Source organism: Theropithecus gelada, chromosome X (genome assembly GCF_003255815.1).
Source record: "Theropithecus gelada isolate Dixy chromosome X, Tgel_1.0, whole genome shotgun sequence".
NCBI classification, from domain to species: domain Eukaryota; kingdom Metazoa; phylum Chordata; class Mammalia; order Primates; family Cercopithecidae; genus Theropithecus; species Theropithecus gelada.
This window is the reverse complement of record NC_037689.1, coordinates 15,477,877-15,493,703: the sequence shown is the minus strand read 5'-3', so window position 1 is coordinate 15,493,703 and position 15,827 is coordinate 15,477,877. Positions and strand designations below refer to the sequence as shown.

Below are 15,827 nucleotides of genomic sequence, written 5' to 3'. Positions count from 1 at the left end.
CTGGCCATGTGCAGAGGTAACACTGGTCATGGAGGAGAACCCTGATGGAATCGGAAAGCATGCATCATAATATAATTCAGGAGCTCTTTCCTGGTAAATACGTTATTAGCAGTGGTGTGGGAATAAATAATTGGCAGTGGTGAACACTAATTGCAAGAAGAAAGTGCCACCTCCAGAGAAATTAGTCCCTTTGTATCTATAGTCCGTAATTGTTATGCATCATTCATGTACTATGTACAGCAGACTTCCCCACAACACAGTAATTTTTCTACCTGGTTTATCTCTTTCACAAGCAAATTTTCAGTCCCTGGGTTATATCCATTTTCATATTCTCCATAGCCCCTAGCATAGTGTCTTATGTACAATAAACTCAATAAATATTAATTTGAAAACTTTGGTTCTTAAGTTATCAGCACTATGTCTTTTACAACAAGACCCTTATAATTAACATAGCAAACAAGTAGCATTGGCAATACACATATAATTAGGCAGTCTGTAAGTTAAAAAGTTAAGTAAAAATGAAAGGCAGGCAACTAGGTAGAAAAGAAGGAAAGAAGGAGAAAAGGGAGGGAGGGACAGAGTCGGGGGAAAGGAAGGAAGAAATGAAAGAAGCAGCACTTCTTTTGTTACCTTTCCTCTTTGGTGAGACGTGCCAGTTTTCTAGCTTTGTGGGCTAGGATAAATCTAAAACATATAAACAAGAAAAAGGGGAGAAATTAATGGTTGCTTTCATCCTAGCCTCATTTTTGTAGCTACACATGTGCCCAGTTTACACAGTTAAAAGTCTACCAAAAGAAACAAACTATATACTAACTTATCTTACGTTCAAAGTTTTTGATTTACATGTCAAATTTCTGACACTGAAGAGCACTTTCTAACTTCAAGGAGTCAAGTGACTAGAAGTAGATGACTGGCCATGATTTTTGCCTTGGATAACACTATGGCTGACCTACTTCCCCTCACCCAGCTGGTGGTCAATAAGAATAATCCTTGAGCCTCAAATGCCCACTTAAGGCTATGTCTGAGCCTTTCAATTTCATCCAGTCCTTGCTCTTTGGTTTTGTCTCCACCGTGGTGTCTCCCTAGCACCCAATCTTCTAGATTCCATCTCAATTTCTAGCTCCATGATTGCCTTCAACTTACAATTGGCTTTGATCTCCCTGTTCTGACTGTTGGCTCTCTCTGAGATAAACTCATACATGTCCCAGGGCCCATCTTAATTTTGGATACTCCAGGTCACCACCTCTCTGGGCCAGAACATCCTGGTCTTCCCTTCCCATGTGCTGGTCTTCCCTGGAAAGCTGAAGACTAGGCTGGTCTTGGCTCTTCTCTACTGAGACTCAGAAATCTCAGCATCCCACTTAAGTAACATGGATGCCCACACAGCCTCCATAAGAAGTCTTTTAGTAAAACACCCCAAGTCAGGTCTTTTTATCATGCCTTCAACAAAAGATGGGTCACCAAAATGTTTCTACTCCCAACACTAAATACTAATAGAAAATTAACACAATAATTTAAAAATGTTATTGGTATTCTGCTTCCTACCTAGATATTTATTCATTGGAAGACATTATTTAGAAAAGAACCAGTAATAATTTTTATACTGCCGAATTTGAAAAATAGTGCCACTGGGTAAAAAAAAAAAAAAAAAAAAATCACTTAACAAAGTTTGGGGCACATTTGTTAATAGTATGTGATTACCTTGTCAACACTGAATAGCAACCACAACACCATAAATGTGCCTTACCCCATTATGGCGGCATAGTTGCCTTCAGGTTTGGTATCATCCAATGTGTAGGCAACTGGAGCTTCCTCTCCATCAATAATCATGGTTCCACAGTAATCTTAGAGAACAGCAAAATGGAAGAGCATATTCATCACTCTATCAAACTATCCATTGCAGATATAATGAAGTGCATGTTTTTAAACTTGAGAAGCCCAAAGGCCAAATATAGCATGTCATACTCCAAACATATGAAGGCAAACCAAACTGATGTCAAAGGAGGGCTAAGTAGCCAGCATTTTTGGAAAAAAATCAAACCATAAGCTCTTTTCTGCGAAGAATAAAGCATATGATATTAGGAATTCATCTAGGTCACCATTTAATGAAAACTGGTTTTCCTTGCAGTTAATACTTGGGCTTCCTGTTTTCTCTTTCATAAGAAATCAGAATAAATCCAAAGATGTATAAAGGAAATACCAGTTCATTACTGTAAAAAAGAAGAGACTGAACACTGACATTTTATGAGAAGTCACTTATTCTAAGTAGTTCTTTATTATCTGAAGGCAGTGTTTAGAGGAAAATTTATAGCACTAAATGCCCACAAGAGAAAACAGGGAAGATCTAAAATTGACACTCTAACATCACAATTAAAAGAACTATAGAAGCAAGAGCAAACACATTCAAAAGCTAGCACAAGACAAGAAATAACTAAGATCAGAGCAGAACTGAAGGAGATAGAGACACAAAAAACCCTCCAAAAAATCAATGAATCCAGGAGCTGTTTTTTTGAAAAGATCAACAAAATAGATAGCCCACTAGCCAGACTAATCAAGAATAAAAGAGAGAAGAATCAAATAGATGTAACAAAAAATGATAAAGGGGATATTACCACCGATCACACAGAAATACAAACTACCATCAAAGAATACCATAAACACCTCTACGCAAATAAACCAGAAAACCTAGAAGAAATGGATAAATTCCTGGACACATACACCCTCCCAAGACTAAACCAGGAAGAATAAAACAATAACAAGTCCTGAAATTGAGGTAATAATTAATAGCCTACCAACCAAAAAAAGCCCAGGACCAGACAGATTCACAGCCGAATTCTACCAGAGGTACAAAAAGGAGCTGGTACCATTCCTTCTGAAACTATTCCAAACAATAGAAAAAGAGGGACCCCTCCCTAACTCATTTTATGAGGCCAGCACCATCCTGATACCAAAGCCTGGCAGAGACACAACAAATAAAGACAATTTTAGACCAATATCCCTGATGAACATCGATGTGAAAATCCTCAATAAAATACTAGCAAACTGAATCCAGCAGTACATAAAAAAGCTTATCCACCATGATCAAGGCGACTTCCTCCCCGGGATGCAAGGCTGGTTCAACATACGCAAATCAATAAACATAATCCATCATGTAAACAGAACCAATGACAAAAACCACATCATTATCTCAATAGATGCAGAAAAGGCCTTCGATAAAATTCAACAGCGCTTCATGCTAAAATCTCTCAATAAACTAGGTACTGATGGAACGTATCTCAAAATAATAAGAACTATTTATGACAAACCCATAGCCAATATCATACTGAATGAGCAAAACCTGGAAGCATTCCCTTTGAAAATTGGCACAAGACAAGGATGCCCTCTCTCACCACTCCTATTCAATATAGTATTGGAAGCTCTGGCCAGGGCAATCAGGCAAGAGAAAGAAATAAAGTATCCAAATAGGAAGAGAGGAAGTCAAATTGTCTCTGTTTGCAGATGACATGATTGTATACTTATCATCTGGAGGCAGAGCAGAGAGGACATGTGTAACTAAAATTCAGAGAATCCCAAACCCTCATTTCAAACATGCCTTCCAAAGACTCATTCCCCCGTCAAGAACAACTGGAGAAACAATTGCAGCTTATCCTAGATAAGAGTGTCTTCCTCAGTTCCCTCCTGAACAAAATACAGGCACACCTCAAAGATAATGTGGGCTTCATTTCAGATAAAGGAAATAAAGTGAATATAGTAATAAAGCAAATTGTGTCAAAGAAATTGCTCGGTTTCCCAGTGCATATAAGTTATATCTACACTACACTGTAGTCTATTAAGTGTGTAATAGAATTATGTCTAAAATATGTACATAATTTAAACATACTTTATTACTAAAAAAGCTAACAATCATCTGAGCCTTGAGTGAGTTGTAATCTTGTTGCTGGTGGAGGGGCTTGCTTCTATGTTGATGGCTGCTGACTGATCAGGGTGGTGGCTGCTGAAGGTTGGTGTGGCTGTGGCAATTTTAAAAAAGAAGACAACAATGAAGTGTGCCACATCAATTGACTCTTTTTTTTAAGAAAAATTTCTCTGGAGCCTGTGATGCTGTCTGATAGCATTTCACCCACGGTAGAACTTCTTTCAAAATTGGAGTCAATCCTCTCCAACCCTGTCACTGCTTTATCAACTAAATTTATGTAATATTCTAAATCCTTTCTTGTCATTTCAACAATGTTCACAGCATCTTCACCAGGAGGAGTTTCCATCTCAAGAAACCACGTTCTTTGCACATCCACAAGAAGCAACTTCCCCATTCAAGTTTTGTCATGAGATGGCAGCAATTCACTCACATCTTCAGGTTCCACTTATGATTCTAATTCTCTTGCTATTTTCACCATATCTGCAGTTACTTCCTCCACTGAAGTCTTGAACCCCTCAAAGTCGCTCATGAGGATTGGAATCAACTTCTTTCGAACTCCTGTTAATGTTGATATATTGACTTCCTTCCATGAATCACGAATGTTTTTAATGGCATTGACAATAGTGAACTCTTTCCAGAAGGTTTTCAATTTACTTTGCCCAGATCCATCAGACAGGCAGGAGGACTGTAAGGCAGGTATAGCCTTACAAAATGTATTTCTTAAATAATAAGACTTGAAAGTTGAAATTACTCCTTGATCCATGGGCTGCAGAATGGACATTATGTTAGCAGGCATGAAAACAACAATAATCTCCTTGTACATCTCCATCAGAGCCCTTGGGTGACCAGGTGCATTGTCCATGAACAGTAACATTTTGCGGAATCTTTTTTCTTCTTAGCAACAGGTCTCAAGAGTGGGCTTAAAATATTCAGTAAACCATGCTATAAATAAATAGGCTGTCATTCAGGCTTTGTTGCTGTTTGATAGCAATTATAGACCACAGGCAGAGTAGACTTAGCATAATTATTAAGGATCCTAGAATTTCCTGAATGGTAAGTGGACATTGACTTCAACTTAAAGTCCCAGCTGCATTAACTCCTAACAACAGAGACAGCCTGTCCTTTGAAGCTTTGAAGCCAGGTACTGACTTCCTTTCTCTAGCTATGAAGGTCCTAGATGGCATTTTCTTCCAATATAACGCTGTTTGGTCTACATCAAAAAACTTTTGTTTCCGGTCGGGTGTGGTGGCTCTTGCCTATAATCCTAGCACTTTGGGAGGCCGAGGCGGGTGGATCACTTGAGGTCAGGAGTTCAAGACCAGCCTGGCCAACATGGTGAAACCCCGTCTCTACTAAAAATACAAATATTAGATGGGTGTGGTGGCGTGCGACTATAACCTCAGCTACACAGGAGGCTGAGGCAGGAGAATCACTTGAACCCAGGAGTCGGAGGTTGCAGTGAGCCGAGATCATGCCCCTGCACTCCAGCCTGGGTGAAAGAGCGAGACTCCATCTCAAAACAAAACAAAACAAAACAGTCTGTTGTTTAATGTAGCCACCTCTTTCAATGTTCTTAGGTAGAACTTCTGGATAACTTGCTGCAGTTTCTTCATCAGCCCTTGCTGTTTCGCCTTGCACTTTTATGTTATGGGGAGAAGGCTTCTTTCCTTAAACTTCATGAACCAACTTCTGCTAGCTTCACACTTTTCTTCTGCAGCTTCAACTTCAATTGAAGAGAGTTGGGGGCCTTGCTCTGGATCTAGGCTTTGGCTTAAAGGAATGTTGTGGCTGGTTTGATCTTCTATTCAGACCATTCAGACTTTCTCTATATCAGCAACAAGGCTGTTTTACTTTCTTATCATTCATATGTTCACTGGAGTGCACTTTTAATTTCCTTCAAGAATTTTTCTTTTGCATTTACAACTTGGGTATTTGGCACAAGAGGCCTAGCTTTCAGCCTATCTCAGCTTACGATATGCCTTCCTCACTAAGCTTAATCATTTCTAGTTTTTGATTTAAAGCAAGAGATGTGCAGCACTTTCTTTCACTTGAACACTGGGGAGACCACTGTAGGGTCATTCACTGGCCCTATTTCATTACTGTTGTGTCTCAGGGAATAGGGATATCCAAGAAGATGGAGAGATCTGGGGGAACAGTTGGTTGACTGAGCAGTCAGAATACACACAGCGTTTATCAATTAAGTTTGCCATCTTATATGAGTGCTGTTTATGAAACTCCAAAACAATTACAATAGTAACATCAAAGGTGATCACTGATCACCATGACAAACATAATAATAATGAAAGTTTGAAACATTGTGAGAATTACCAAAATGTGACACAGAGACACGAAGTGAATACACGCTGTTGGAAAAATGATGCCAATAAACTTGCTCAATGCAGGGTTGCCACAAACCTTCAATTTGTAAAAAGTGCAATTATCTGTAAAGTGCAATGAAGTGAAGTTCAATAAAAAGAGGTGTGCCTGTATATACAATTTCAAAAGACGGTAACAGGGCACTAGTGAAAATGTCAGGGCAGAGTCTGAAATGTTATAACAATATATTACTGCAGTGTACCACTCCTCCTGCTCTATCATTTCCTTGCAAAATTGAGGTTGTTTGAATAAAATCATTGTGGAAGACTCAGCGGCAAATGTTGTATAGAAAACCCAACAAGAAGATTTCAAAATAAGGAAGAAAGAACAGAGAAAGGACCTCCCCAACCTGTGTGCATATATGTGTGTAAGCAGACAAACCAGGAAGCCTTTTAAAGGGAACTTGTCTCTTTCTCTCCTCCTGCACCCCGCCCCACTGTGCACCTGTTAGAATCAATGTCCCAATCAGCCACTGGCTTGAGGGGTGCTTGAATGTCCTTCAGATGTGCTGGGGCAGGAAAAGATGTTGAGAAAGACTGAAGTATGTGAAGAAGAAATGTTTAAAGTCTAAGAACTCAAGATTTAAAAATACAAGAGAACCATCTTAGGAATCCCCTGTTATAAGAAGGCAAGAGAGAGAGGAGACAAATAGGACAAGATATGATCAAAGAACATGTGCATACTGATCATGTAGGGATCGGCTGGACAGGACCAGCATAGGACGCCAGGCTGGCCAAGGTGGAGATACTGCTTTCTCGATGGAGGGGCTCCTTGGACACTTCCTTTTCAGAGTGAATCTGGCCTCTGAGTCAAGTGGGTGCACTTAGTGGAGGTGAAGGACAAGGGGCAGAGAGGAAAGTCATGTTCATGCCAGGACAAGCTATGCAGCACAGAAGGGATTTCTGCCACTTGCAGATAGAAAGCTCAAGAGTCCCACCCATGCACAAAAAACATCTCATCAGCTTTGTAGGGCCTTACTCTTAGAAAAAGAGAAGTGATATTCAAGGACATCCAAACACTTAAAGAAGTTATTAAAGAATAAAGGCAAAGACAAAAGCAGAAACAAATTCACAACTAACAAGAAAACCAGAAAAGCTATGGGGGATGGGGTAGGTAGGGGGAGGGATCCAATAATTCAGGTAGTAGAAGAAATTTTCCCCAAGGTGCTAACTTTCTCAGAGAGAAACAAAGCCATTGTAGCTCTGGGAGGTAACAAAGAGGCATGTTCAGAATAAAATAATTCAATAGAAGCTTTTGTAATGTAGGAGTGTGGAGACAGGAGCTTTGATGAGATGATAATCACATTCATCTGGATGAATAACTGAAGAAGTTTACCAAGGACAAAATTAAAGGAAAAAAATAATAAGGGAATGTCCTACCTAACATAGTATAACATATTGTAAACATATTATAAAGCTACAGATATTAAAACAGTACAATGCTGTCATAGGATTAGATAATATAAACCTGTGCTTTCCAAAGTGGGAGTGTACACCTAGACTGCACATCTAGATAGTGGAAGAAAATACTAGAGATTCTAGTTTTTCAATTTAAGCTTTTTAAAAAGTCTACTTTTCAAATGTTTTATAGTTACAACGATACAGTTTTTCAGAGGTACTTGTGTATAATTAAGGAATACCTATAATGGTAGTTTATGTCTACATTTTTTAGTAAGTAGAGCTGCAAAAATATTTAGAACCCAGTGACGAAGATCAGTGGAACAGAAAGAATCCATATATAGAATGTAGTAGGGGGAACCATCTTATGACAAATCATTAAAAACTGATTCACTGGTAAAAAATATTTGCAATATAAACAGAAAAAAACTTTAATGAGCAAAAGTAATTTACAAAATGATACCTTGTTAATGATAAAAATTACAAATTATAGATAAATGAGGTAATTTCTCCTACCCGATTGACAAAAAATTTTTAAATATTATTAGCTGGTGTCTTAGACTGCTGGTGTTGCTATAAAGGGATACCTGAGACTGGGTAATATACAAAGGAAAGAGGATATTTATTTGGCTCATGGTTCTACAGACTGTACAAGAAACATGGCGCCAGCATCTGCTTCTCATGAGGGCCTCAGGAAGCTTCCACTCATGGCTGGAGGTGAAGAAGAGCTGGCGTGTGCAGATCACTTGGTGAGATGGGAGGCAAGAGAGAGGGGAGGGAAGCGCCAGGCTCTTTTTAACAACCAGCTCTCATGGGAACTGACACAGCAAGGACTCACTTATTACCTCAGGGAGAAGGACGGCACCAAGATGTTCAGGAGGGATCTGCCCACAAGACCCAAACACTTGCTTTTAGGCCCCACCTCCAACATTGGGGGTCAAATTTCAACATGAGATTTGGAGAAGACAAACATGGAACTTATATCAACTGGCAAGGATGTGAGAGGACAGAAACCCTAACAAAAATTTCACAGGTCTACCCAAATCAATTGACTTGATAATTCCATCCTACAGCATTTATCAAAAAGAAATGCTCCTATACAAATATGTAGAGCTAGATGGATGATGCTGTTTATTGCGGCATGGTGTATAATAGCAAAAACTTGGAAACACGAAAAATGACTATCAACAGCAGATGTCTTGGGCAAATTCTGATGAGGCACACAATGATATACTGGTTATTCAGTTGTATAAAGGGGGTAGATTTAAATGTACTGCTTTGGAGAGATGTCCATGGCGTATTGTTAACAGGAAAAAGCAAATTTCAGTATGATATGTATGATGTGTGATTTTTTTAAAAAACATGTTTTTGGAAAAATATATTAACATATTTATTTAAAATTAAAGTTATATTTGTATAAAATATGTATTATATTATTTAACATGTATTTCCAGTACATATAGTTCTCTCTACATATATGTAGGGATGCTCACACACATATATTTAAAGTACAGGTTGAGTATCCCCATCCCTTATATGAAATGCTTGAGACAAGAAGTGTTTCAAATTTTGGCTCTTTTCAGATTTTGGAATTCTTGCATATACATAATGAGATTTGAGGGTGAGACCCAAGCCCAAATACCAGATTCATTTATGTTTCAAATACATCTTATATACATAGTATGAAGGTAATTTTATACAATATTTTAATAATTTTGTGTGAGAAACAAAGTTTTGACTGTGACCTATCACATGAGGTCAGGTATGGAATTTTCTACTTGAGACATCATGTCGATGCTTCAGAAGTTTCAGAATTTGGAGCATTTTGAATTCTGAGTTTTCAGATTAGGGATGTGAAACTTGTATTACCTATGCATACAGTAAATCTTTAAGGATAAACAAACTACATTTTTAACAGCGGCCCTATAGGGGGAGGAACAATAGAAGAGAAACATTTTTCACACACTTTTGTTTTTTGAAAGTTTTATGGTCATTATATTTACTTCTGTAATTTAGAAAAACAGGTATAGCTTCTGCCATTGAAAACATAAATTGATATAAATTAGACGTAAATATTTAAGGGAAAATAGAAATGGTTCATAGATGAACAAAAGCAAGGAGACCACAAGAATTCAATGCATTGCTAACAGCCTCCCCCTTCCACAGAAGTGGGCTAGAATGAGGGGCTGATGCATCCCGTGTAGGGTGGAGTGCTGACGGTGAGGGCGGCTAGACAGGATGTCTCGGTGGAAGGCCAGCAAAAAATAGGAGGCCCGTCCTTGCAAATTCACAAAGATGTTACACACTAAGAGATTGGGAAGCATTTCCTGGGATAATCAATCTAAAAGCAATCAGGTGCTCTTACCACACACAGGAGGTGACCATGTGAGGAAATGGATATGTTAATTTGCTTGACCATAAATCATTTCACTATGTACATGTGTATCAAAACATTATGAAGTACACCTTAAATATCTACAATTAAAAAGAAAATAAAAGCAGTGTTTAGCATGATGCTGGGATTGTGTGGGGGTGTGGAGGGGAGAAGCAATCAAGAGTTGGCTACCGCTGTCTGTATCAAAATACAAAACTTACCTTCTCTTTAATAACCCAAGCCACACCGAACATGTAAAACAAAACAAAGCAACATAAAACCAAAACTCTGGTGATTACTGACTGTGTGCCTGATATGTGCTAATCACTGTGCTGGATTGTTGGGGCTGCATAATTCATACCCTTCTATCTTGTTACCTCATATTGACTGAGCTTCTATGTTACTAGTTAATTACAGTGTCTTTGGCAGTGATGTTGATAGTCTGGTGCAAAGCAAAGATCTTGTTATAAGAGTGAACTTTAGATTTCATTTCAGAAGCTTTCAAATAAGTGTCATTGAATACACTTATCAATGTAACAGGAATCATATTGGATGTGAGTCTGGAGCCCTACTTGGTGTTTCTATAATAGCCTAGAACTCAATACATTGTTGTGCAATTACCAGTTTACATGACTGTCTTCCTCCCGAGTCTGGATTTTCTGGGCAAGGAAAAGTGCCTTTGAATTCTCAATGCCTAGCACTGTGTCTGGCATACAATAGGTGCCCAGTTGAAGAAATACATTAAAGTTGTAACTCAAAAGAAATCTCAAATGCTTTGGTGAGGCTATCTCATGTCAACAAACTTTTTTTTTTTTTTTTTTTTTGAGATAGAGATGAAGTCTCACTCTGTTGCCCAGGCTGAAGTTCAATCATAGCTCATTCACTGTATCCTCCACCTCCTGGGCTCAAGCAATCCTCCAGTCTCAGCCTCCTGAGTAGCTGGTACTATAGGTATGCACCACTATGCCTTGCCCACAATCATTTTTTAAAAGTCTTATGCAAGGCTCATTACCAACAAGGACCAAGTCAGATTTTGAGGGTGGAGATCTTGGGTTTTCTTTTTGATACTAGTGCCTAACAACTTGCCTGGCACATAGCAGGCCTAAGATAAAGATTTGCAGGCATGAATGGAAAGTTACAGTTCCTCTCCATAAATAAAGGCACTCACACTCATTAAGAGAAGACTGTATTCCTGGTCCTAAACCTTATCTACTTGCCAGCAGCCAGTCATTTAAAATGGGTGACCTGGGTCACAAGAGGAAGTAATTCAGCACCAGTGTGTTACAGCCATTAGATTCAAAGACTAAAATGACAGGGCTCTTTGTGGTGGATCGCTGCACTGACTTTGCAAACAGTAGATTACTTGCTCAACTGATGCACCCATCCAATAGCAGTCCTAAACATGATTATCTGCAACGTGGAGAATGAAGAGCCTGTGATGCAGCTGAAAAAGAGTAGTATACAAGAAAAAGCACCCTAAGGCAAAATTGTGGCACTTTCCCCATTTGCCTCCAACCTTCTTTCCGCAGTCTTGCTCCTCCTTGGAGTACATCCTGCCCTTCACCCTCAGTCTTAGATACTGACTCTTCTTACATGGCCTCCACTTGGAAGAAAAGTGGGTGCTATAACAGCAAATATGACAAGATTCTAGCATTGTGCTGTCTGTGTGTGGCTACTTGCATTTATATTTAAAGCAATTAAAATTAAATAGAATTCTTATGCCTGTAATCCCAGCACTTTGGGAGGCCGAGGCAGGTGGATCACGAGGTCAGGAGACCGAGACCATCCTGGCTAACACGGTGAAATCCCGTTTCTACTAAAATTACAAAAAATTAGCCAGGTGTGGTGGCATGCACCTGTAATCCCAGCTACTTGGGAGCTGAGGCAGGAGAATTGCTTGAACCCGGGAGGCAGGGGTTTCAGTGAGCCAAGATCGCACCACTGCACTCCAGCCTGGGCAACAGAGCAAGACTCCATCTCAAAAATAAATAAATAAATAAATAGAATTTTAAAACCTGATTCCCAAGTCTCACTAGCTATATTTCAAGTGTTCAGTACCCACATGTGGCTAGTGACTGGTGCTAGTGTATTAAAGCAGCTCTAGAACATTCCCATCATTGTAGAATCCAGCACCTCAGTGAGCATCCCTGTAATATTCTACCCAGTTGAGTAGTACACTTGTTGAAATGTGCAAATGAATAAATGAATTTAATTTAATATGGTAGAATCGACACTAGTGAGAGAGAGCCAAGAAATTTTCAGAATCCCAACCTTTGTGATTGGCTTTATAAACCCATACTTTAAAACACTGAATTGGAAAAGACGACTCACCTTTTTTCACAAGATTTTGTGGGAGGATTAAATAAACATTTTGTTGATTTACAAAGAGTTGGTTATATTCTAAGGAAAGTTAATTCCATGAGTTTGTGCCAATATATTTTATTTAAAAGAATTGTCCTTAGAATCTAGATTAACATTTTATGTCCAGTATTCTAACAAAACAGTTACATGCAAATACATGTCTTTAAGTTTCAAAAGCAATTGCAACAAAAACAAAAATTGCCAAGTGGGACCTAATTAAACTAAAGAGCTTCTACACAGCAAAAGAAACTATCAAGAAAGTAAACACACAGCCTACAAAATGGGAGAAAATATTTGCAAACTATGCCCCTGACAAAGGTCTAATATCCAGAATCTATAAGGAACTTAACAAGCAAAAACCAAATAACCCTATTAAAAAGTAGGCAAAATGCTTGAACAGACACTTCTCAAAAGAAGACATACAAGTGGCCAAAAAGCATATCAAAAAGAGCTCTACATCACTAATTATCAGATAAATGCCAATCAAAACCACAATGAGATATCATCTCACACCAGTCAGAATGGCTATTATTAAAAAGTCAAAAAATAAGAGATATTGGAGAAAAAGGAGCACTTATGCACTGTTGGTGGAAATGTAAGTTAGTTCAGTCACTGTGAAAAGAAATTTGGAGTTTTCTCAAAGAACTAAAAATAGAACTATCATGCGACCCAGCAATCTCATTATTAGGTATATACCCAAAGGAATATAAATTGTTCTACCAGAAAGCCACATGCACTCATATGTTCATCACAACACTACTCACAATAGCAAACATGTGGAATCAACATAGGTGCCCATCAAAGGTGGATTAGATAAAGAAAATGTGGGCCGGGCGCGGTGGCTCAAGCCTGTAATCCCAGCACTTTGGGAGGCCGAGACGGGCAGATCACGAGGTCAGGAGATCGAGACCATCCTGGTTAATATGGTGAAACCCCGTCTCTACTAAAAAGTACAAAAAACTAGCCGGGCAAGGTGGCGGGCGCCTGTAGTCCCAGCTACTTGGGAGGCTGAGGCAGGAGAATGGCGTGAACCTGGGAGGCGGAGCTTGTAGTGAGCTGAGATCTGGCCACTGCACTCCAGCCTGGGCGACAGAGCGAAACTCCGTCTCAAAAAAAAAAAAAAAAAAAAAAAAAAAAAGAAAATGTGGTATGGATATACCACGGAATACTATGCAGCCATAAAAAAGAACGAAATCATGTTCTTTGCAGCAACATGGATGCAGCTCGAGGCTATTATCCTAAGTGAATCAATGCAGAAACAGAAAACCAAATACCGCAAGTTCCCACTTATAAGTGAGAGCTAAGCATGGGGTACATATGGATATAAAGATGAAAATAATAGACACTAAGCACTACTAAAGGGGGAGGTAAGGAGTAGGCAAGAGTTGAAAACCTACCTATTGGGTACTATGTTCACTACCTGGGTGACAGGATCATTCATACCCCAAACCTCAGCATCATGCAACATATCCATGTAACAAATCTGCACATGTACCCCTGAATCTAAAATAAAAGTTGGCTTTTTTTTTTTAAATGCATGCCTTAGCCACAAGTTTCTTGGACCTTCTTCTAAAGGTTTTTATATAAGGAAAGTACTCACCCTTTTTCCTCCAGAAAGGCTCTTTATAATAAACTATACACTTGATGACTGAACCCAAAGGCACACGAGTGATCATCTGGTTTCTCATCATTGGCAGAGGGGGATTGAAGTGAATCTTCATGCCCAGAGTAGGAGGAATAGCACTAATCACATATTTAGCCTGAAAGAAAAGCAGCACGGTTAAACGTTGTTGCCCTGTGTCTTTTGTTTTTTCCCAATGATTCCCTCTCATTCTACCGTTGTCCCTTTTCAGTCTCTTAAAGAAGTGACAAGGATTTTGTTGAAACCTAAAGTAGCCTTTATTGTTCCTTAGTTCAAAACCGCCAGTGACTTTCCATTGCACTTAGAGTCAAAGCCAAGTTTCTCACCATCATCGCCAAGGCCACACGTGAAATGGGCCCATTAAATCACTGATCTCACCTCCTGTTACTTTTGCCCTCACTCCTCTTACTTCTGCCATTTTTCTTTTTCTTTTCTTTCTTTTTTTTTTTTTTTTTTGAGACCGAGTCTCACTCTGTCACCAGACTGGAGTACAGTGGCATGATCTTGGCTCACTGAAACCTCCGCGACCCAGGTTCAAGCGATTCTCCTGTCTCAGCCTCCGGAGTAGCAGGGACTACAGGTGTGGGCCACCACGCCCAGCTAATTTTTGTATTTTTAGTAAATACAGGGTTTCACCACGTTGGCCAGGATGATCTCGATCTCTTGACCTTGTGATCTTCCCACCTTGGCCTCCCAAAGTGCTGGGATTAGAGGCGTGAGCCACCGCGCCCGCCCTGCCTGCCGTTTTGATCACCTTGCTGTTCCTTGGTCACACCAGGCTTGCTCCCACTTCAGGGCCTTGGCACTGGCTGTTCCATCTTCTTCTCTCAGGGAGCCACATGGCTCAATCCCTCGTCCCCTCCAATTCTCTATCAGATATCACCTTCTCAGTGAGGCCTTCCCTGAGGACCTTATTTAAACTTGCATAACCAATTCTCCCATACCACTTTCTGGTATGGCCTCTCCCCACCTCGCTGCTTGATTTTTTCCACACTAATTATCACTCTCTGACATACTTTATATTTTAACTATATGTTTCTTTACGGTCTTTCTCCTTCACTAGAAGGAGAATTGTATGTGGGCAGAGAATTGTATCTGTTTTGTTCACGACTGTGTTCCTAACTCCTAGAATAATGTCAGACGCATAGGAGGTGCTTGATATTTACCAAATAAATATTTTCTGTGTTTTTCTAATTACATAAAAGCAAAATACAGAGGGTTGATAATACCGTTATATGTTTTTATAAATCCTCCCCCACCCCAAATAGTCTGGTTCTCTTTTCCTTTTTTTCAGTTAGAGGTAGCTTTTTCACTTTTGGCAAAAAGACTGTCTATAAAGTGTGCGATATTGTTGACTTCAACTTTGATTATCTATGAGACTGTGGCCTCTTCCCACTTGTTTAAGTGTCTTGGTAACTCTGAGTGGAAAAATGTCAAACCAAAGTGCTTTTTTCCATTCTCTCACTCAACAACGATCACCACAGAAGACTTCTGTGACCAAATGTGGAGTGGCTTTTCCCCACATATGAAGCAAGCAAGCAAGCAATTCTATAGCAGACACCAGCCATGTGTCCTCTGAATTCAATTCAATTCTGACAGTATCTACCTGGAGATAGCTTCTGATCCTACAGGTTGAGGGCTCAGTCTCCAAGACTGTCCCCCACCTTCAGATGTCAGTCACAAGTCCAGCTTCCAGAACTTCTGACCAATCTGCTTCCAGTTGACGTTCCTACAACCCCTTTGAGTTTGATTAATTTGCTA

General features: G+C 39.4%; 1 protein-coding gene across 2 annotated transcripts in view; it reads right to left on the bottom strand.

The window, feature by feature from the left end:
* MAOB (monoamine oxidase B) overlaps window positions 1–15,827 on the bottom strand; it is a 119,181-nt gene that overhangs the window by 14,004 nt on the left and 89,350 nt on the right. For both annotated transcript variants that reach the window (XM_025373048.1, XM_025373049.1), the window contains 3 exons: window positions 14,025–14,184; window positions 1,748–1,844; window positions 631–684 (listed from right to left, as the gene is read on the bottom strand). In XM_025373048.1, coding sequence (XP_025228833.1) covers window positions 631–684; window positions 1,748–1,844; window positions 14,025–14,184 — 311 coding nt within the window. The remainder of the gene's footprint in view (window positions 1–630; window positions 685–1,747; window positions 1,845–14,024; window positions 14,185–15,827) is intronic.